Raw genomic sequence first — 23,347 nt, forward strand, 5'->3', positions numbered from 1 at the left:
TTCTCCTATTTAATAATTCTTAAGATTGTTAATCTTTTGATTCGAAAATGATTTTTAAAAAATAAAATAAATCATTAACGTGATCTAATTTAATTCAGTTTCTCTTTTGATTAGTGATCTAATTCAATTCAGTTTTTCTTTTGATTATGAAATCTTTTTTAAAAAAATTAAAGTTACTCAAAGTCTAATTCCATTAAAATGACAAAATATTATAGAAAAATAATCAATATATAATTATATTTTTTAATAAAATTAATTTTAAATAGTTAACTAATGTAATATAGATTCTTTTTTACATTAATAAACCTAATCTAATTGTTTTTTTGGATACAACCCTAATCTTATTTATAATTTAATAAAATTAGGAAAATAAAATAAGTTTAACTTATTTAATTATTAAAATAACTATATTAAAAGAAATTGACATTTGGATTAGTATTGCATTTTCCATAAACGATGCTTAACATGCATGCTGGCACCAGCGTTCTATTTTCTCAATATTCTTAGAAGCATCTATCCCTCTCCATAGAAAGGAAACATTGAATTAGAAACGAAAGAGTTGGATTTTGAATATTTGTGTTAATGCTATTACCAATTTCAAGCTTAGGTTAAGCAAATCAATACCTTTTAGATATCAGAGAATTCTAACATTGGACTCTTACGCTCTCGAGAAGTTCAAACTCTACAAAACCAGAACGCTAACATTCAATTCTTTAAGCGAGCAGAGATTTTACCTAACTGGAAGTGATCGAAACAAGAGATAGTTTCGTGTATTGAAAATCGATCGATGAGAGCAGTCTGATCTCAACATCAGTCAAGACCCTGTCTTGTATTCTCCCCACGAAATCAACACCGGCGGCCTCACTTTCATCGCCAAAGTTTTTGGAATTGCAGGTTAGTATTATAATTATCTATGATTTTTGGATTGATGCTATAATATTGGAATGGAATTTAATAAGATAACATGTATAAGTAATAGAATGAAATTAAGCAAGATAATTAAATTATGTTTGGTAAATGTCCTTCCTCTTCGTTTTTCAATTCAATCTCTCAGCTTCTTTAATGGACAACAACAACAACTTTGTTCCTTCCTACGCTCGCGCCACTCCAAGGTAATTAATTGCTTCTTCACCCTTCCTCCTAAATCCTCTCAAACTTTGCTGTTGACCTAACCAAGGTTTTAAATAGCTGTTGCTATTGTAATCGCGGCCGCATTAAGGATTTCCCGATTTCGGCTAATACGAATGTTGCTTTACGTCGAAATCTCCTTACTATAGTTCTTAATCGCTTTTCTGTTTTAACCACGCATACCAACCATTATGTATCTGAATTTCCTGTTTATTCTAGCGATTCAATTCTAAGGACAAGTTTGTGTCATTAATTGCTTTGCATTTTATTCACATATCAGTAGCTTCCAATACAGAGTCAAGCTGAGAGTTTTATGCTTTTTCATATTTTGTTGGCAGTTCTGGCAATGGCAGAGGAAGGGCTTTTGATACGAGAAATGATAGAAAAAGAACAAGAGGGTGTGGTGGTGGTGGTGGGAGTGGCTCGGGAAAGGATAAAATTGATTCTCTTGGTAGGCTCCTGTAAGCACTACTTCACCCTCTGATAATTATAATTTTTTATTTTCATAAACATTTTTTCTTCCTTCATAGCTTCAGAATGCGAGTTTCGTTTGTTGTTGTTCTTCTGTTTGTAAAAAAAAAGTGGATCTAAGCAGCAATTCACTGAAATTATGCTGGTCTTTCAATATCTGCAGGACGCGAATTTTACGGCATATGGCATCTGAATTGAATTTGAATATGAGGAGTGATGGTTATGTGAACGTTAATGATTTGCTAAAGCTGAATTTGAAGACATTTGCTAATATTCCTCTACGGTCCCACACTATTGATGACATTAGGGAGGTCGGTTGATCTAATCTTTTTTCCTGTTTCCACACCTGACACATTCTCATTCCATTTTATATCCTGTTTTAGTTAGATTCTTGTGTTGTGTCTCATTATCTGAGAATCATTTTGACGAAAATATCAAAAACAAATGTATAAAGTAAGTATTGGTGATATTAGCCAGGCTCCAATACGTTGTTTGTTGTTATGAAACATAAATATGATTGCATCGAGTTCGATGACACTTTGAACATTCAACAATATTTTACTTGTTATCCTTGTTTTGTCTCCTTTGAAGTTTCCTTTCTCACCCCATTCTTAGAGGATAGAAGATTGATTCTTTGATGAATATCTGACTATGGATTAAAAATTTACTCATCCATCCTTTCAGCAACTAAGTCCGCTATAAATTAATAATTAGTAAATTGACCAGGAACATTTACATGTTGGTTATATTGTTGCTGACTTAATCTGCTCATACATTTTATCCTAGTTCTGCCTGTGCCAATGCTGCCTTTGAATAATTATTTGTGCCTATAATGGCCTATTTTTTTCTTAAAAATCAACATGAATGTCATTTTCATTTGTTGGAACATATTTAATGTGTGAGACATACTCTTAATTTGACTAAAGGGAATGATTACCAAGGAACTTTTATTCCTTTTGTAATCTGTTTTATTTTGTAATGTTGTTAATCTGCTATGCTGATTAGTAGCATCATGAAAAAGATTGTACATGAAAAAGATGAGAAATACAAATTACAGTTTTCTTCTTCCATATTTGTTTCATCTAGTTATTACTCTTTACTGTATTTGTTCATTTCATTTTCATATGAATTTGCTGAAGAAAAACATTTTATTCTAAATTATCTCATGTTTATCCTCAGGCTGTTCGAAAAGATAATAAGCAACGTTTCAACCTCATAGAAGAAAACGGGGAGCTACTAATACGTGCAAACCAAGGCCACACAACAACGGTAAAGTATTTCTTGTTCATAAGATGTTGACTCATCTAGTTTTGCTATGAAGTTTTGTATAATTGAAATGATTGGGACTGTATTTCGTAACACATTCAACGGGTATGCACCTTCATATTTGCTTTACTCATTGTCGTGTACAGATGCCATCAATGAAAAACTCTTTAACACCTAATGTCTTGCTATGTTTACTCAATATTCTTATGTTATGTTGAACTTTTTGGTTGTGAATTCATTCAATAATCTTCATCTGCTCTTAAAATACGGTCTTTGACATTGTTGATTTGCAGGCTGTTGAAACTGAAAGCTTATTGAAACCAATCCTTTCAGATGAAGGATTTCCAGGTGCATAATTATTGAAGTTTTGTTGCTCTAGAGTATAGACTTCGTTCATGGTGAACTTCATACTTAGCAACATATTAACCACTAAATTATGTACATATTTCGAATTTGAAATTGTCTTTTTAATGGTTGATATGTTGGCATATACTATTAGGTTTACCATGAAGAATATCATATCAACACAATTCTATTACAACTAAAGAGCTATATATACTGTCTTAACAAATCTTATTTTGTTAAAAAAAAAAATCTATATTCCTATTTGATTTGTTTTATATTTTTCCACAATATGCAGTTTGTGTTCATGGAACGTATAGAAGGAACTTAGACTCAATTCTAGCATCTGGTCTGAAACGCATGAAGAGATTGCATGTTCATTTCTCTTGTGGTTTACCAACAGATGGAGAAGTAATAAGTGGTAATGTGATATATATTATTGAAAAGAATCCTATTTACCTATGGAAAAGTTTAAATCTGGATATATTTTATTTTTTCATTATGGTTAGGCAAGTTGATTTTCTTTCTGGAATATTAAGGATAGTGGTTGGGTTCATAATAGGAATGATGAAAAAGACAGACTGGTGTGAATCATTGTATTATAATCTAGCTTTGAACCAAATGTGGAATCCTAAGGCTTTATTTGAGAGTTAGGAGGGGAAGGGAAGGCTTTTGAGAGAAATGAAGGAGGAAAGGGAAGGGGACGGTGATAGTCCCCACCTTGCATGAGGGGTTTACGTTTCTCCATTAAATTATAAATTTATATCTCTTCGTTCAATAGGGATCAACCAATAGTCAATCATTCAAAGTGTTAATGTGGGTGTAGTTAAATCAGTTAGTAGTAACTAAGAACCAAATGCATGTATACTTAATTGCTGTGGCAACAACTCATCATTTCTCTGCAAACGATTTGATCAATTTATAGATGGGTGTTGCAATTTAGTAATCCAATCTCTCTAAGAAATACCATTAATGAACACAGAAGCACGGCTTGGACCTATAGGTACGTACCCCTTTACCCCTTCATAACTTAAACTTATTTGTTGGAAGATGAAAACTTTTGAATTTGTATAAGAATATTTAAGTTCTTGCATGGACAATTTTATTCAATTTTTTTTAAGATGGTATTGTCTTATGAAGAACTAAAATGTAGCTTGTGCTGTTTTAATAGTTAAGTTATTCCCATAGATGCACCTATCTAATTTCTTTTCTATTTGTATTTTGTTCCCAGGTATGAGGAGAGATGTCAATGTTCTGATATTTCTTGATGTTAGAAAAGCATTGGTGGGTATGATACTATTCTAAACACTTTCTCAATGTGAAACCAGTCATCTATATATGTTAAAAAATATTGTTGACAATAATTAAATTGTTAAATATACTTTTAGTTCATATAAAACTAGGAAAAAGTATTTTCATCCTTACTAAAATTCTATTATGTTATTAGTCTCTTAAAATAAATGGTGTTTTCTAATAACAATGAGGAGTCAAAACATTATTTTTGTTAAATGTGGACCTTAAACGTTTTAAAATTTTGGGTTAAATATGATTTTAATTCATATAATTATCATCTATTTTATTTGTAGTCTTCATATCCAATTTTCGGTTTCTACAAATTATAAAATTGTGTTTTACTCTAGTCCATCTTTAGGGAATAAATGCATGTGGTTTTGTAATTTTTAGAGACTAAAAAATGTATACACAGACTAAATACAAAAAATGAAAATTTCGTAGAGATTAAAAATATATTCAAGAATCAACATCAATTTTTTGTCAACTTAAAAATAAAAAAATATATTTAACCCTAAAATCTACTTAAAAAAAGGCTATTGACTTGTTTCATGCTTCTTTCTATTATCCTTAATCTCATTTTCAAAAGGTATGAAGCTATACATTTCTGACAACAAGGTGATCTTGACAGAAGGTTTTGAAGGTGTTGTTCCACACAAGTATTTCCAGAAGATAGAATCATGGCCTGGCAGAGAACCTATTCCTTTTTAAAAGCTATGCCATAATTTTGTTTTCACTCATGTAAAAGTGGAGGATTAGTAAATGATTGTGCATCCCTATAGCAAAATCTACACAAGCTTCAATTCAACTTAGTATCGGATTACATTGATTTGATTTGAGATATAAAGTTGATTTAATGGCTGAAACGAGAGAGTTAAGAAAATACAGTGATAAGAAAGTCACAAATTCGATTTTCACTCTCACCAAAATACCAACAATATTAGCATTAATACCCTTTTTTAACCTCAACACCCTTGTTTTCAAATTGGATTTTCACTTTCATAAGCCAAGTCTCATCTTTGGTCCAGAGGGTTAAGACATAAAATTGGGGTGTTGAAAAAAAGAAATGTTGATTGTTATGAATTATTAAATCACAAAAACTTAGGAATCAATTTTTTGGCTCAATTTAATCCCTATTGATAGTTGGGTAAATATATTTAAAAAAAAAAAAAATAGATGTGGAAAGATATAATAGAGGATGAGACTCTTCTGTGTATTTGACGTGACATTTGATAAGAAATCAGATAATAATATAATATATTATTTTTTTTAATTTGATATGCATTTGATAAGAAATTAATTTGAAATATTATTTAATTTTTAATATACTTTTTTTATTTAATTTAAAATATTTTAATTTAATAGATTTTTCACTTTTATACATCATATAAAGCAACATAATTGGGATTTTTTATTTTAATATCTCAGTTTTATTTTTTTTATTACTGAATTGTCCTAGTTTGAAAATAATTTACGCGAATGTCCTACTTTTTTTTGTAAGTAGAAAGTTGCTCGGTTGAAGGATTTTTTTTTTTTAAATTTTATAGAAGATCGTTTTTCCGGGAAACGACCTGCAACTAGTTTTTTTTTTTTAATATTTTTTATTAATTATTTAATAAATTAAAATTAATTAAATTATTTAAATTATTTAAAAATAAAAATACTAATAATAAATTAAAATAAAATACATTATAAAATTATAAATTAATTTTATATTTTAATTATTATTATTATAATTAATAATTATTATTATTATAATTAAAAATAATTCTAATTAAAATGATTAAATTATATTATAAATTTAAAAAAAAATACGTCAAATTTGAATAGATGTGTCAAGCCGCGTTTGGGAAATGTTTTTTAGTATGACTCTCTGCATTTTCTAGATACTATTTCTGTAATATTTATGTTCTAATGAGTTGGCTCTTTGGGCGATCTTTCTTAACTCTCCGCATTAGTATCCTTCGTTTGGTATGGGTTGGAACGCTTCATCATATACTTTTAGTACCGTTTCCACCTTGTACACATCATGTACAAGACTCCAATAATTATATTTTATGCTAGAACATGTTGTTATCACATATGAACAAGGCATGTGTTTAGCTTGATATTTCCCACAATTGTACCACTTGTTATAAAGGTTTACACTTAAATAACCAATTGGTCGCCCTTCTCTTGGAACTACTGTCTCGTGGACTATGAAAATATGGTTGCTCCGATCAAAAATATCCACTCTATGACTATTGGATTTACTTATTTCCAATTTCATAAAATTTATGCAAGTTTATCTGTATACCTGACCAGAAGCTAAAATTGATGTGTGTCGTTTTCCCATGGTTGGAAACAGTGTCCCTGTTTTAAACTAAGTTGATTGGACCAAAGCAGTGATGAAAAGGTTGCGCGGATCTTTTAATATTTGTTGATCGAGTCCACAAGGTTGGTAATCATCTGACCCCAATGGCTACCTTCATCGAATGCTTGAATTCAATATTGCTGAGGTATGTTGTCTAACCACTTCAAAGCCTTCGAGTTTACTATGTCAATTTCTTTGTGGTAGTATCGATATGTAGGCTTGAAACCGTAGACAATACATTATTACACTAATTATATAAATTAAAAATAAAATTATTAAAAATTATACTAATTATAAAAATTAAGAATGAAACTATTACCTATAGAAATAACTTTTTTCTTTAAAGCATTGTCCTTAAATTTCTTTACAAAATTTTGTGAAATATGTCGAACGCAGAACATATGCTTTGACGAAGGATTTTGTAAGCCATTATTCGAATTACAAATTACAATTGATTTGGAAGCTCTGCATCTAAATAATCAAACCATTGTAATAAACAATACAAATTACTTCTTGAGTAGCCGTGATTAAGGATTACAAATTACAAATTTGTGCATGTATGATTAAGAATAGTTTATTTTCTTACTAATAGATCATGTTAATGACTTCTATTCTCATCAAGGTTCTAAAACTTGTTCAACAACCCAACCTCTTTTTCAGATAGTATAAACTTTTTCAGATAGTATAAACAAATTATACGGTTAATAAACTAACTTTTCTATTCAAAGTCTTCAAATTGACCACAACACAACGTTACGGAAATGTTACATATAGGTAGCGTTGTGTATGGTTGGTTTTTAAAAAAAAACAAATTATATGAATTTTAAAATTATTATATGGATTAACATTTATAACCAAATTTATTATTTGACATTATACACGAAAAATTTGATATAATTTGTTAATTTCAAAAATTTGATGTATTATAAAACTATGATGACAAAACTACTAACAAGCTTGAACGTATTTTTCTTTTCATTATCTTAAACAAATCATCATTTTATAATCCAATCAATGATAAGTGTATGAAAATTACAATTTATACATTGTATTATACCACAATCAGCAGCACTTTTCAAATTTGACATCCATCCTTATATAAAATGGAAGACAAAAAAAGATAAGAAATCAATAAATGATTTTCAACAGGGTGAAATATTGAAAAAATATAATATATAACATTTACATAAATATAAAAGAAAAAAAAATGATTAAACTTATATAAGATGCCAAAAGTAAAACGAAAAGGAAAATCATAAAATAAATAAAAAGACTAATTTGTACAAAATGAAGTAATTAAAAATGAGTCATGTTTTTATGCATTATTTTAAAATTAAAGGAATGAACTTTAGTTTATAAAATAAAAATAAAAAATAAAAATAAAAAACATACAAATATATTTTTTAGAAAATAGATTTGTTGTTGTGAAAACATAAGAGTTTGATAAAGTCGTGAAAATGGTGAAATTTTTACTAAAAACCAAATAGAATACCTTGAAGTAATGTTAAGTTAGGAAGAGCTCAATGAAAGAATGGAGTGGAGTTCAAGAATGACTACCTTGTTATAGTTGAAATCGGAGATGAAGCAACAAAAAAAAAGTTATTGTGTTAATGAGATAAAGATAGCATCTTGCTAATTCAATTTAAATTGTATGTAAATTATAATTTAGAGAAAGAAATTAGAATTCCAAGAAAGAATTTAAGTTTCAAATCCAAAAATAAAATATGAATGGATAATAACCAGATAAAATTCAAAAATAAAACAGTAGTGGATATCCAACCGGTTGGTAAATGAATTGGATTATAACCATATTATTTTAATCGAATATTTAAAATGAATTTAAATCTAGTTATGTATCTGGAGCCTCGTAACCAGATTTTTTACACAACCCTTCGTGTACATCTTGAAAATGTTACGTGTTAACTCCTCTCCATGCAGAACGCCAGCGTTTGCATACCTTTGACATCTTGTTTTAGGATAACATATATAATTGACAGCGACTGTTCTCTTTTGTCTCTCTTATAATATTTCGCATTTTCTTTTTTTCCCACTAGAACCATGGTTTTTCTTCATGAGATATTGGACTTCATAGTTCCCTCTCTATGCCTAATCTTGTTACTCTGTATTTTACCACCTTATCTGTTATTCAAGATTGTCAACTTCGTCATAAGAACAATGTTTAGTGAGAACGTGGCAGGAAAAGTAATACTGATCACTGGTGCCTCCTCTGGCATAGGCGAGGTTATTACATAACATAGTGGAATTTAAAATTCCAACTCTGTTTGTTAATAATATATAACTAAGTGGAGTTTGGTTTCTCTTTGTTTTACAAATTCAGCATATGGCATATGAGTATGGAAAGAGAGGAGCACGCCTAGCACTTGTTGCCAGAAGAGAGAATCGACTGAATGAGGTTGCTAGCAAAGCCAAATTCTTTGGGTCCCCTGATGTGATTACCATCCCTGCAGATGTTTCATGTGTTCAAGATTGCAAACGATTCGTTGACTTAACAGTCAACCATTTTGGACAATGTGAGAGTTGTTTCAAAATAATATACTTTGGTGTAAGTTTCGAATGGTAATACTAGTTATGGAATGCAAATGGTTAATTATTAATTTGTATATTTGACATTTCTTTGTAGTGGACCATTTGGTAAACAATGCAGGAATAGTTCCTCTCTGCTTGTTTGAAGATACTACTGATATCACTAATTTTGTACCCGCTATGGTAAGGAATCAAATGGGCTTCTCCAAAAAAATTAATTTATATATATTTTCAGGGTTAAATCGTAACTAAATGTAAACATTTGGCGTGTAAATTTTACCCCGCCAGTGTATAGAAATTAAACTCTTTTAATAACACTTGCAATTGCAAATAATTTTCACATGACAATTTCACAGGACATTAACTTCTGGGGTTCTGCGTACGGCACATATTTTTCAATCCCTCACCTTAAAAAATTCAAAGGTAAGATCGTAGCCATAGCTTCCTCTGCTGGATGGTTGCCTGCGCCAAGAATGATGTTCTACAATGTAATCCACAAACATCTTCAGTAAGCTAAAGCTTCTGTTATGATATATTTCTATCTCCTGCCAATTACCAGTAACCAATATATAGCTTTCAAAATCTACAGGCAAGCAAAGCAGCAATGATTACCTTATATGAGAGTCTAAGAACTGAATTGGGAAGAGACATAGGAATAACTATAGTCACTCCAGGGTTGATTGAGTCAGAAATGACCCAAGGGAAGTTCCTATCTAAGGAAGGCCGAATGGTTCTTGACCAAGAAATGAGAGATGTAAGCTAACTATATACACCAAATATTTAGTTTTTCTTAGTTTTCTTAGTGATATGAGTTTTAATGCTTTTTGGGAATCAACAGGTTCAAATTAGTATGGTGCCCATAAGATCAGTCACAGAAGCTGCCAAAGCAATTGTGAACAGCGCTTGCCGTGGAGATTTGTACCTGACAGAACCAGCATGGATCAGGACTACCTTCTACTGGAAGATGTTTTGCCCTGAAGTATTGGAGATTTTAAACCGCTGGCTGCTACTATCTGGGTCTTCGGAGAGGGAAACAATTAGCAAGAAGCTCATTAATCTATCAGGCTTAAAGAAATATTTGTATCCTGAGTCAATTAGAAATCCCAAACTCAAGCCTAACTAACGTCCAATTGTATATCTTTGAAATCTAGGTCATGCCTTTGAAATATCATCTGGTGCCACTATTACCCCCCAAAAAAGGAAGAAAAACATGTAATGTAAAGCATGCAATGTTTCTTCTGATTCATAAACATAGTAGTCCTAAAAATGATATTGTAAAACTTGTAATGTAAAGCATGAAGTGTTTCTCCTATTCATAAACATGGTAGTCCTAAAAAAGATACTGTGTGCTTTTTTTGCAATGGTATTAATTCGGATCCAGGATGTCCAAAGCATTGCCATGGTGAGCAGTAGTAGTTGTACAAGTAATACTGGCTAGGACGAAATATCCAAACTGATTATGTATTTGCACTACTATTATATGGAAAGATGCAAACTATTACTCCTAATCAGTGTTATGTCAAACTATTGTTTAACAAAGTTATACATTTTGTACTACACAGCCTATACATTTTGTTTCCCCTTCAGTTTTATTTGGGGGGTCAATCACCTTCAGAAGTTTAGGATATTAGGTCCTCCGGTGAAAATAGATTCCCAAAACCCCTTCGAAAAATTATCAGACCCGTTTCCGGTTATTACTGCAAACTGAGGTGATGAAATATCAGAGCAGACCCTACAAAACTAATGAGCTAAAAATAGGCAAAGCTAAAATCACTGAAAATAATTTACATTTCAAACTAAATTACTAAAACATATGTTACATGCATTCAATAAGTGCACCACCTCCAATGGCAACACCATATATGGCCGAACCTTTACCTAATACCAATCCTGTTTCTTTCCTCCCTTTCCCAACAATCATTCACTATTTTCACCAATTAGGGCACTAATGCTATTCAAGGTCAACCAATCATGACATTTCTTCTATAGAACTTGGATCAAAAGGAGGGCCGAACCTTATTTTGATGAAATTGGACACCACACGTTTGGTGGACTTTATCTGGATCTGAACGTAAATGCCTTTTTCACATCCAGAGGTCAACTTCAAACATTCACCTCAGGCCAGATGGCATCTCATACAGCCAAATTTCTATGTAAATCTTAGTTCTGCTAGGATTTTAGGAATCAAGGATTTTGGTTAAGTATGAAACACAGTTTCATTGTCATCTCCAATAAGCAAGAGCTGCAACTGCATCTTCCCATTCACATTGCATTTGGTTGTAACAATTCTGATCCCAACTCTGTCCCAGCCAAATTAGGAACCCTTGGACATTCAAATAATTATGGGGATAAAACAATTGTGTCTGAAGGGAAATGGTTTTGAGCTTGTGCAGAGGGAAGAGACTTAAGCCTTCTCAGAAGTGACCACGCATCAGATTGAGGACAGCCTTGACTCATGTCTAAGGCAGTTGGAAGGGAACATTTTCGATTTAATTCCACAAGTATTACTCCCTAGAAATAAAAAGAAAGATGTGAATTAGCAGAATGATGAAGCAACTATTAATTTGCTGCTAGCTAACAACTGCATACAACTTGCACGAGTCTCTCAGATTCCCTCGTGTCTATATAAAGAGAGATTAGTATTACCTCAAAGTCTGCTAAAAAAGCTTGGAATTTATGCATAGTCTCCTTCATGTTCAGGACTATTTTTGTGTCAGAAGAAGAAAGAGCTGCAGTGACCTCCACAGGAGAATAACCAATTCCTTTCTGTACAACCTAAAATATTCTATCTTGGTCAACATAGTACGGTAAATAGATAAAGCTTACATAATAAAAGCAAGTTTTTTAACAAACTCACATCATGATGAATGAGGATTTCAGAAATAAGGCTACCATCATCTACATATGCCTGAAGCTCGTATGTTGTCCTTTTCTTATACTGGAACCTTTTAACACCGGTCAGAAAGCACTACAAAAAAATAATGCGTTTATACTATTGAAAAATAGAGATTACAGAAACTAAGACATCAACTACGACATGCTCAAAAGAAAATTTCATCCAAAAACCAATATCACCATAGAATAAAAATTAATGCCTGATACTCATTTCACAGTATGAAGATTTATATGTAGAGGAGAGAAGACAGCACAACACGCAGATTCGGCTCAAAGAACTTTTGACAACATCTAGTAAAACCTGTTGGAACTTTTGATAACATCGTAGTAAAACCTGTTCGTATCCTATTCTAAAGACATATATTGGCTGAAGAGTCAAAAGGCAATTTGAATACTGATAGTACCAGATGCACACGAGAGCAAAAAATCACTGCCCACAGAGAGAACACTGTACAGTTTTAACTCCTTACCTTAATTTTACCCCGAACCAGAGGAGCTGTCTCCTTCATTGCAACCCACTTGGCTGACAAACTAGCTAAGTATGTAAAAGGAACTTCTTGGTCTCCAGACGGTATGAGTGGATTGTCACTGGTGTCAACAGTCAAGATATCTTCATTGTTAAATGCAGTGGAGGAGGATCTGTTCCAAGGAGCATTTTCAGGAACTCTATTCCTGTATGTCTCAACATTTTCAGAAACAGGAAAACATTCAATAGGCACAGGACCTTCTCTCATTACATGAACAGTGTTTCCGTATGCCGCAGCAACATTTGAGTGCATGTGAGAAGATCGGTTGCTAACAGAATTTTCCATTGTAATATTAGCAGTATCTATATGCATCTCATCAGCCATTGAAGAAGACTGATTAGCTGTTGAACTATCATTGAACACGGGATCAGTACCCCGCTGTATATCAATATTCATTGGCTCCACATTTGGAACCATGTGAGGTACTGAATTGGAAGTAGCATTTTGTGCACCTATAAGCAAAGAAGTGTCTTCAGTTGTTAAGCTGGAACGCCGCTGGCGCTGCATATCAATATTCATTCGCTCCACATTTGAAACTATGTTGGGTATTGAATTGGATGTAGCATTTTGTGCACCGATAAACGAAGAAGTGTCTTCCATTGTTAAGCTGGAACGCCGCTGGCGCTGCATATCAATATTCATTCGCTCCACATTTGAAACCACATAGGGTACTGAATTGGATGTAGCATTTTGTGCACCCATAAACGAATAAGTGTCTTCCGCTGTTAAGCTGGAACGCCGTTGGAGCTCCAAATTTCTATGTAAATCTTAGTTCTGCTAGGATTTTAGGAATCAAGGATTTTGGTTAAGTATGAAACACAGTTTCATTGTCATCTCCAATAAGCAAGAGCTGCAACTGCATCTTCCCATTCACATTGCATTTGGTTGTAACAATTCTGATCCCAACTCTGTCCCAGCCAAATTAGGAACCCTTGGACATTCAAATAATTATGGGGATAAAACAATTGTGTCTGAAGGGAAATGGTTTTGAGCTTGTGCAGAGGGAAGAGACTTAAGCCTTCTCAGAAGTGACCACGCATCAGATTGAGGACAGCCTTGACTCATGTCTAAGGCAGTTGGAAGGGAACATTTTCGATTTAATTCCACAAGTATTACTCCCTAGAAATAAAAAGAAAGATGTGAATTAGCAGAATGATGAAGCAACTATTAATTTGCTGCTAGCTAACAACTGCATACAACTTGCACGAGTCTCTCAGATTCCCTCGTGTCTATATAAAGAGAGATTAGTATTACCTCAAAGTCTGCTAAAAAAGCTTGGAATTTATGCATAGTCTCCTTCATGTTCAGGACTATTTTTGTGTCAGAAGAAGAAAGAGCTGCAGTGACCTCCACAGGAGAATAACCAATTCCTTTCTGTACAACCTAAAATATTCTATCTTGGTCAACATAGTACGGTAAATAGATAAAGCTTACATAATAAAAGCAAGTTTTTTAACAAACTCACATCATGATGAATGAGGATTTCAGAAATAAGGCTACCATCATCTACATATGCCTGAAGCTCGTATGTTGTCCTTTTCTTATACTGGAACCTTTTAACACCGGTCAGAAAGCACTACAAAAAAATAATGCGTTTATACTATTGAAAAATAGAGATTACAGAAACTAAGACATCAACTACGACATGCTCAAAAGAAAATTTCATCCAAAAACCAATATCACCATAGAATAAAAATTAATGCCTGATACTCATTTCACAGTATGAAGATTTATATGTAGAGGAGAGAAGACAGCACAACACGCAGATTCGGCTCAAAGAACTTTTGACAACATCTAGTAAAACCTGTTGGAACTTTTGATAACATCGTAGTAAAACCTGTTCGTATCCTATTCTAAAGACATATATTGGCTGAAGAGTCAAAAGGCAATTTGAATACTGATAGTACCAGATGCACACGAGAGCAAAAAATCACTGCCCACAGAGAGAACACTGTACAGTTTTAACTCCTTACCTTAATTTTACCCCGAACCAGAGGAGCTGTCTCCTTCATTGCAACCCACTTGGCTGACAAACTAGCTAAGTATGTAAAAGGAACTTCTTGGTCTCCAGACGGTATGAGTGGATTGTCACTGGTGTCAACAGTCAAGATATCTTCATTGTTAAATGCAGTGGAGGAGGATCTGTTCCAAGGAGCATTTTCAGGAACTCTATTCCTGTATGTCTCAACATTTTCAGAAACAGGAAAACATTCAATAGGCACAGGACCTTCTCTCATTACATGAACAGTGTTTCCGTATGCCGCAGCAACATTTGAGTGCATGTGAGAAGATCGGTTGCTAACAGAATTTTCCATTGTAATATTAGCAGTATCTATATGCATCTCATCAGCCATTGAAGAAGACTGATTAGCTGTTGAACTATCATTGAACACGGGATCAGTACCCCGCTGTATATCAATATTCATTGGCTCCACATTTGGAACCATGTGAGGTACTGAATTGGAAGTAGCATTTTGTGCACCTATAAGCAAAGAAGTGTCTTCAGTTGTTAAGCTGGAACGCCGCTGGCGCTGCATATCAATATTCATTCGCTCCACATTTGAAACTATGTTGGGTATTGAATTGGATGTAGCATTTTGTGCACCGATAAACGAAGAAGTGTCTTCCATTGTTAAGCTGGAACGCCGCTGGCGCTGCATATCAATATTCATTCGCTCCACATTTGAAACCACATAGGGTACTGAATTGGATGTAGCATTTTGTGCACCCATAAACGAATAAGTGTCTTCCGCTGTTAAGCTGGAACGCCGTTGGAGCTGCATATCAATATTCATTCGCTCCACATTGGAAACCATTTGGGGTACTGAATTGGATGTAGCATGTTGTGCACCCATGCGCAAAGTATCTTCAGTTGTTGAGTTGTTACCAGAGACAGGAATGCTGTGACCAGCACCTAGTAAACACATGCATAAAAAACAGATGAGATTGGAGTCAAGTATCTAAGTTGGAGATTGGTTACATCATAGGTATACACACAGATTTAGGTACTCAAATCTATAATATAAGGACTTACCTTGGTTGTTTGCCTGCGCAGTATCAGTATTGTGCAGCGTCGAGCCACTGTGCCTGAGATCATCAACTCCACCTGAAGGCCATGCCGCAAGAGCCGCTCGGGTTGCTAAAGGAGGAAGCACTCCATTTCTGGTTCTGCATGAGGATAACAAGGATTAACTAATTGAGGTTTACCTATATATACTAAAATTGTAGATTATAAATTTATAATAATAGAAGCCAGCAAGAAACATAGAAGCAACAGAAAAGTTTGCACCAATTTAGCTTCCCAACTGAAGTATAAATTTTCATTCCACGTATCGGTTTAAATAACCCTATTGGAATAATGAATTTGTACCTATTTCCCCTAGGTGGCTTATTTAGTTCATCAACCAGCCTCTTTCTTGCTGCATCCAGCTGCTCGACTAATCCCCCCAATACTTCAATGGTTTCAGGGACCAGCATCATAAGTCCACGACGCACATGTATATTAGAGATAGCGACCTACAAGTATCAATAGATCCTCAAGTTCACCCTTACGCATGGATATTAGCAAAAAAGTATTTTGTGCCTTGCATCAATAGCATATTGAAGTGATAAACAACGACAAGCCCCCCAGAAAAAGAATGGACCGTTATTTATTTGATTGTGCATTTGAGCTTATACCATATACCCAGATGCATTAATTAAATCCATCACAAGCAATGCATTCAAATCAGCATAGTTACAAAATTATTTAACTATATTAAAATATGCAAAAAATAATCCAATAAGAACAAGTTTAAATGTAGAAAATAACTTATTTCTATAGGCCAAACAAAAGCATTATGGGCGTGTATGAGTATTCATATGAAAAGAAATGATGACTCGTGGCACTGAAGAAACCTTTAAACCAGAAGACGCACAAACTTCAAGAGCTTGAATAGGCCTGTACTCCATCCCAAAGACTCTCTGAATACCATCAGTCATTGACAACTTCAGGCACCTTTTAAGCCCCTGAGGAGCTTTTTCATATCTGCCTCGTAGAGGACAAGTGATATTGACAATTTCATCAACCTGCCAATGCATTCAGGAAAATCCACAGTAAATCAATTACTGTGATGAAAATGCCTGGGCATGATAAACTCTTCAGGTTCCACAAATGAAATCGATAGCAATTAATGACAGGCAAAAAGTACCTATCAGCAATCATCTAAGCAAAAAATACTTAATCCACTGTCCATCACATAGAAGCATAATTTGGATCCTAGCAACCTAAGATGTTATATACTCATAAATTATTAAAGGAATGCTCAAATTCAAAATTAAGTTCAATATTTTTTTGTTACCAAAATACATCAAGAAGATGAAACAAAAAATTCCATTCCAATTACAGCAACTAACCTTGAGTCCGACTGAAATGACAAATTTGAGTTATGCAATCATATAATTTAGAGTTTAATTGTTATACTCTGTAAGTGTAAAATGTAAATGTAAAATGTTTTACAGTGCCAACACTTCACAACCAACTATATGTGTAACTTTAATAGGTAAACGTCAAAATTCATCCTTGAAAATTTTGGCAAAAGCAACAATAGTCCATAAGAATGCAAATATTATTAATTTGGGATTCGCTCTCAAACTAACAGTAACAAGTCGTGGAGTACAATTCAACAAAAATGAAATACAGAAAACAGTAATAATCATAATAATAAGATGAAGAATGTAACTAATTAACTTGAATCGTTAAATGGAATAAAAGCGATACCTGCAATACGTAAGGACCAGGGAGAACAGCGAGATGCATGGAATCAACATTAGGAGGAAGAACGCCGCTACCACAGAAGTTGAAATCAGAAAACAAAAACTGCTCGAAGCAGAGTTTAGCTTTTGTGGCGACATCGAAACCTTCGAAGCCCCTCACTGAAACCCCTAGTTCGCGAAGACAATCAGTAAGCCAGATTCTCTTCAAGCACAATCCCGTGCGGCGAAGAAAATCGTTGACGGGAGAATCCGAAGCTTGAGGTTCAGGAACAGGCGGAGGCGGTGGTGGAGTTGGAGGGAAGAAGTCATCGGAGACGTCGACGAAGTCGTCGTCGGAGATAACAAGTGGCTCCGAGGGAAAATTGGTAGAGTTGTGAGGTTGTGGCTGAGGCTGAAGTTCATCTTCTTCTTCTTGTTCGTCGTCGAGTCTGAGACGGCGAATGTGCATTTTTTCCGTAAAAATGGCAGAAATTTCGAAAATGTGATTTGTATTTTCCTTATTTCTTTCCCTTTACGGGAATGAGCGGGAATAATAAGTTGTCAACAAATAAAAAGTAAAAAAGGAGGGGTGAATATAAATTTTTTTTTTCTTCAACCAATAGAAATAAAGAATGAAAATATCAATATAATTAACAATTTAAGTTATGAATTCGATTAAATTTGTATTATATCGAAGATGATAATTAATTTTTTAGGTTTTGTTTGAGAATTTTGATAAATTTTTTGAATTTTGTAAAAAAAAAAGAATAACATTATTAATATTTTGAAACATAAAAGATCAAATTATCACTTAAAATTAAAATAAAGTACTAAATTGGGAGAAAAAATAAATAAATTACTAAAATATTAACTGAAATTAAGTTAAGGGATCACATATGCTATTTAATATATATATAATGATAACATACAAATAATCAATCACTTTATTTATACAATTGAATATGTGTTTAATATAGAAATCAAATGAGTATATAGCATCAAACTTTTAGAAAAATAACATTATATTTAAACTTCTAAATGTAATTGTTTCTTCCAAAACTTATCTATATAACTCAAATTATGGTATTATAAAATCAGTATTACCTAATAATCTCATAACATAGCAGCTATGTTTACAATACTATTGAGTCGTTTATATGTTTAGTAAAATTATAAATTTTAACATGATAAAACTACAATATGTCTTATTTCAAACTCAATCGATATCACTCAAAATGGGTTTCTTGACTCACGATATAGATATTTCAAGATAACTAAGGCATAGTAACTTATAATGCATAACAATTCACTTCATATATTCACGAAAAATTTGTAAATTTATTATAAACTTATAAAAATTTACAGTAACAGAGTAATAAGAATAAGCTTTACGATCCAATTGATTTCACTCAAAACCAATTTTTATTGCTTTTGTTATACCCATATTAACTTAGCTACTTCATAATATTTTTTACATAACACTATAACTTTAGTAATTTAATTAATATATCAAACAATGTATGATTTGAATAAATGACAATATTTTAGAAAGATTAAGATGTTTAGTTTATAAATATAATTTTTATTTTGTAAAATAAACATTCAATTAATACAATTTAAAAAATTAAGGTATCCAAAGAAAAAATGGAACAACTGATTATTTTCTAACTTGTAACTCAATTTTTTTTATAAATTCTCAATGAAAATTAGTGAAAAAATGTGCTTATTTCATAGGTAATTAAGTATAATTTCTAATTTCTAATTTCTAATTTCTAATGATATAAAAACCAACACAAAATATTATCTATCGAGAGAGTTAAAAATAAAATACTAAAGGTATACATATATGGGTTCAAAAACAACATTATACTATTTTCAAGTTCATATGTTCAACTAAGTAAAATACATTCGAAATTCGGCATAAAACGAATTAATTATCAATACTAAACAATTATAATCTCATCATCAATCCAACCACGACACTCAACAATCATAATAAAACAACAACTCTTCATAGTAATTAATACAAACACATAACATGCGTTATTAATAATCAATTATACTAAATCAAATAGGATTATCTAAATACCCAAATATGCAAATCATGAACATATATTAAAAGCATGCAATTTAGAAATCTACGCATGTCTAATAGAGGTTTTAAGAGAGTTTTCTATGTTACTTTAAGAAGACATTTAAGACCCTCAAAGTTTGATTTTAATCCGTTCTTCTACATATGAAATCATAACACCTCTTCGAGTTTTCATTTTCCTTCTAAACACGCAAGAATTATAAACTTCTTCAAATATATTGAAACTCTATGTTTCCTTTTTTTTGTTTTTCATGTCACTCTCCTTCTTAGTCCTCTTTTACAATAATAAAGGTGTGGAGGTTGTCTGTGTGATGAGATGATAGAATGAGAGAGCTTGAGAAAGACATGCCATAGAGTTAGTGTTTTTTTTCTCTCTATCCCTCTTGTTTTCTTTTCATCTTCTTTTTTCCTATTTTCCTTCTTTCCCCACGTAAACTATTTCTATTTTTATTTTCTTTTAATTTATTTATTAGAAGATTGATAGCCACACTCTTCTTAAGTGGATTGCCCCTCCTATTAAATCATCAATAATATTTTAGTAGTTATTACTCACTCAAATTTTTACTTATGCAAATTAATTATACTTTATCATAAATCATACATGACATGACATTAAATTATTATAGTTATCATAATAACATAAAAAAAAATATTAAAGTTTGTTAAACATTTACCATTAAAATTTCAAATAAGTTATATTATCACTAAATTATCCTCGCATGCATTTTTATAAAGAATTAGTGTATTTATTTAATTCTAATAATAACAACAATACTAATAATAAAGACATATTGATAATAGTTTGGAGAAAGAAAGTTGAATTGTTATATTATTCAAAATAAATTTCAAATTGAATCGTAGGAAAAAACTTAAAACTTGTAAACATGATAACTAAAATCTTGAATGAAGACAAATTTTGTTTTAGCCAAAAAAAACTTATATTAGTAGAATTTCAAGGCTCATAAGAGCAGCTTTAGTAGAGGAGGCCTTAGCAGGTCTCTTAAAATATGATTTAGATTTTTATTATTATTGGACTGTGTTGATGTAGGACCTAGTGTTGTTTAAATTTTTCATGGAATATTGCTTGTACAAAGGACCTTAGTATTGCAGTTTTTAACCATTAAATATAAGCCCCGCTAATCTCAAGTGAAAGAAGTGGGAAAATTGGAAATTATGAAATACAAAAAACATGAACAGAAGCTGTCTTGGTGGAGCATATTTAAGATTTTATTTTATTTTATTAAAGAACAAAATACCAAAATATCACCTTTTAAAAGTTATATATTAATCTACTATTATTTTGGAACTAGATAGAAATGATCGTTTAAAAAGTTGATTTATTGAAAAATATCCTCATTTATATTGGCGGTTTTGTGTTGCTAACAATTTTGTTATTTTGATTTTTTTTAAAGGTTAACGAAACTACTAGAGTATAAATTGTGAATTAATTTGAGTTTTGTGCTCCCACATATATATTCTAAAAAAATTCTCAAAAGATTTTTTACCTCATGTTTAACCGTAATCAAATTCATTAATAGTTGGATATATACCAACTAATAATATATTTTTCAATGTAAACAATTAAATTATTTAAAAACAATTATCTTCAATTTTATTTTTAAGTCATATTTTGATAATTTTTGTTGTTAAAAAAGTTGTATTTATAATTGCAATAAAGAGTAAACATACAAAAATACAATTAGATATATGAATCAATTAATAATTTGTTTACTTTTTGTTTTTTTTTTAATTTTAGTACTGATAAAATTATTTGAAATGGCTAAATATATTTTATTGAGATAATTAAATATAAAATTATATTTACTTCTACAAAAATTAAATAGTTAAAGCTATCCCATAATAATAGGTAAAAATTTGCTCGAGTCATATATAGTTCTTATGTATACCAATAAACTGCATTATAAAAACTAATCAGAGTTTCTTTTTTAAGACGTAAACTTATATATGTATTCAAAATATTCAAAGACTTGTTTTCATGGAATTTTTTTTTGGTTAATTTGCTAATTAGAGAGTTTTTTTAGACGTATATTAACTTTTATATATATATTCTAAATTCTCAAAGACTTGTTTTCATATAGTCTTTTTTTTGGTTAATTTGCTAATTAGAGATAAAGATGGAACTCAATCTTTTATTTGACCCTATTGTTGAAAGTCCATGAAGTGAGTTTGAAATGATACTTGTAGGTTTTTTATAGATTATCTAAGTGAAATGATGTTACAAGAGTGTATTTTAAAGAGAATGACAAATTTTACATAAAATATTTAGAGAGTTGAGGAACGACAATGATTAATTAAAATATTATAATAAAAATATATAAAATTTAAATAGTATTTTTTAGAGTTTAACATAATTCATATATAGTCCACTAATTAAAAAGTTAGAATTTTAATTCTCAAAAGTTTTACAATTTTCACAAGTCACACAATTTTCATAAGTCACACAATTAACATAAACTTTTAGAAGTTCACACAATTAACACAAATTTTTAGAAGTTCACACAATTCAATCAAATAAAATATATTTATTTCACGATTTTTATCTTTGTCAAAAACTTTTTTTATTGAAAAATACATCAATTTTCTTATGTTTAAACATCGTATTACTTTTAAAAAATATACAAATTAATTTAAACAATTCACAATCAACAAAATAGTATAACACTATATCATATATCAACTCTTAACATGTAATTGTTAATACGAAGTAGTTGAATTGTTAACTAAGGTATTTAAAGTTTGTTTCTTCGATATTAGTTAATTTCTCGTTCAATATTAAATAATTATATATATATATATATATATATATATATATATATATATTTTTTTGTATATATTTTATTAATATAAATTTTAATAAATATCTATCTCATTTTGATTTGTCAATGCGACCCCAAAAAAAATTTCCAAATAAAAAATAAAAAATCAAATTGAATAAGAGATACATTGACGAACAAAGTAAGTGTTTATAGATTATTATTTAAGTGAAGTGAGTGTTTAATTAACATAGTAAAAAAAACTAAGTTATTATAGGAAGGTAGTTTGAAAAACTAAACAAACAAATAAAAATTTGAACTATTGTCAGAGAGATAGCGTAAAGCAGTTTTAGATACACAGGGAGGGATCAGAATCTTCAAACACCTAACTAGAGAGAACAGAATCGAAATTCATATCAATGCCCATACTCTGCTATTTGAACCAACAACACAACATTAGCTGCACCGTACACGTGACATAATACACCGCTAATATTTTGCAGTCAAATAATTCAATTTTCCATTACTTTAGCATTGCAATAAGTTCACATGACATACGTTGGAAACAACAACTAAGTGATAAGTATAGTCTCACTATTCATATAATATTTGATTAAAAAAATATTATGTAAAAGATAAAATTCAAATTTGAATGATAGAGTTTCACAGTTGATTTCTAATAGAATACTCTATAGAACGGTTAATATAAGGGGAAAAAATTCCTCCAATTATTAGTAATTATTATAATAAAAATTCAACTTTTTTTAATGTATTTAATATTAATATATTTTAATAAAAATATATTAATATCAATAATTTAATATTTGATATTTAATAAATAATTTAGTAAATTTTAATTATGTTAAATTCAACTAATTTTTTAATTATTATAAAATTAATTTTATTTTTATTTATAATAGTAACCGAATAA

At 31.0% G+C, this 23,347-nt stretch overlaps 3 protein-coding genes across 26 annotated transcripts; 2 read left to right on the top strand and 1 right to left on the bottom strand.

Moving 5' to 3' along the window:
- Positions 1–382: 382 nt before the first annotated feature.
- On the top strand, positions 383–5,363 carry LOC101504828 (uncharacterized). 23 transcript variants are annotated; one of them, XR_001144058.3, is made up of 10 exons: positions 388–894; positions 1,055–1,112; positions 1,467–1,589; positions 1,763–1,910; positions 2,779–2,868; positions 3,159–3,213; positions 3,506–3,628; positions 4,133–4,210; positions 4,439–4,495; positions 5,129–5,305. XR_001144058.3 is itself a non-coding variant. In XM_004503677.4 (9 exons), the coding sequence occupies exons 2-9, from the start codon at positions 1,063–1,065 to the stop codon at positions 5,206–5,208; spliced, it is 768 nt and encodes a 255-aa protein (XP_004503734.1). In that variant the 5' UTR covers positions 383–894; positions 1,055–1,062; the 3' UTR covers positions 5,209–5,363. The 23 variants fall into 23 exon arrangements, 10 of the variants coding, with proteins under 10 accessions (XP_004503734.1, XP_027191302.1, XP_012572100.1 ...); XR_003473308.2 differs by having other exon boundaries at positions 5,132–5,305; XR_003473305.2 differs by having other exon boundaries at positions 4,439–4,491.
- A 947-nt stretch (positions 5,364–6,310) lies between these two features.
- On the top strand, positions 6,311–10,683 carry LOC101511685 (11-beta-hydroxysteroid dehydrogenase A-like). 2 transcript variants are annotated; one of them, XM_027335500.2, is made up of 6 exons: positions 6,311–6,995; positions 9,189–9,381; positions 9,492–9,577; positions 9,751–9,882; positions 9,984–10,148; positions 10,233–10,683. In XM_027335500.2, the coding sequence occupies exons 1-6, from the start codon at positions 6,972–6,974 to the stop codon at positions 10,515–10,517; spliced, it is 885 nt and encodes a 294-aa protein (XP_027191301.1). In that variant the 5' UTR covers positions 6,311–6,971; the 3' UTR covers positions 10,518–10,683. The 2 variants fall into 2 exon arrangements, with proteins under 2 accessions (XP_027191301.1, XP_004503837.1); XM_004503780.4 differs by lacking the exon at positions 6,311–6,995 and adding an exon at positions 8,217–9,091.
- A 455-nt stretch (positions 10,684–11,138) lies between these two features.
- Positions 11,139–18,078, bottom strand: LOC101512002 (recQ-mediated genome instability protein 1). The gene is made up of 12 exons (XM_027336034.2): positions 17,576–18,078; positions 16,714–16,884; positions 16,187–16,332; positions 15,851–15,984; positions 14,790–15,730; positions 14,282–14,392; positions 14,071–14,199; positions 13,768–13,935; positions 12,760–13,563; positions 12,252–12,362; positions 12,041–12,169; positions 11,139–11,905 (listed from the first exon to the last, which is right to left on the bottom strand). The coding sequence occupies exons 1-12, from the start codon at positions 18,017–18,019 to the stop codon at positions 11,735–11,737; spliced, it is 3,459 nt and encodes a 1,152-aa protein (XP_027191835.1). The 5' UTR covers positions 18,020–18,078; the 3' UTR covers positions 11,139–11,734.
- Between the last annotated feature and the right edge of the window lie 5,269 nt (positions 18,079–23,347).

The sequence above is a fragment of the Cicer arietinum genome, chromosome 6 (genome assembly GCF_000331145.2).
Source record: "Cicer arietinum cultivar CDC Frontier isolate Library 1 chromosome 6, Cicar.CDCFrontier_v2.0, whole genome shotgun sequence".
Taxonomy (NCBI): Eukaryota; Viridiplantae; Streptophyta; class Magnoliopsida; order Fabales; family Fabaceae; genus Cicer; species Cicer arietinum.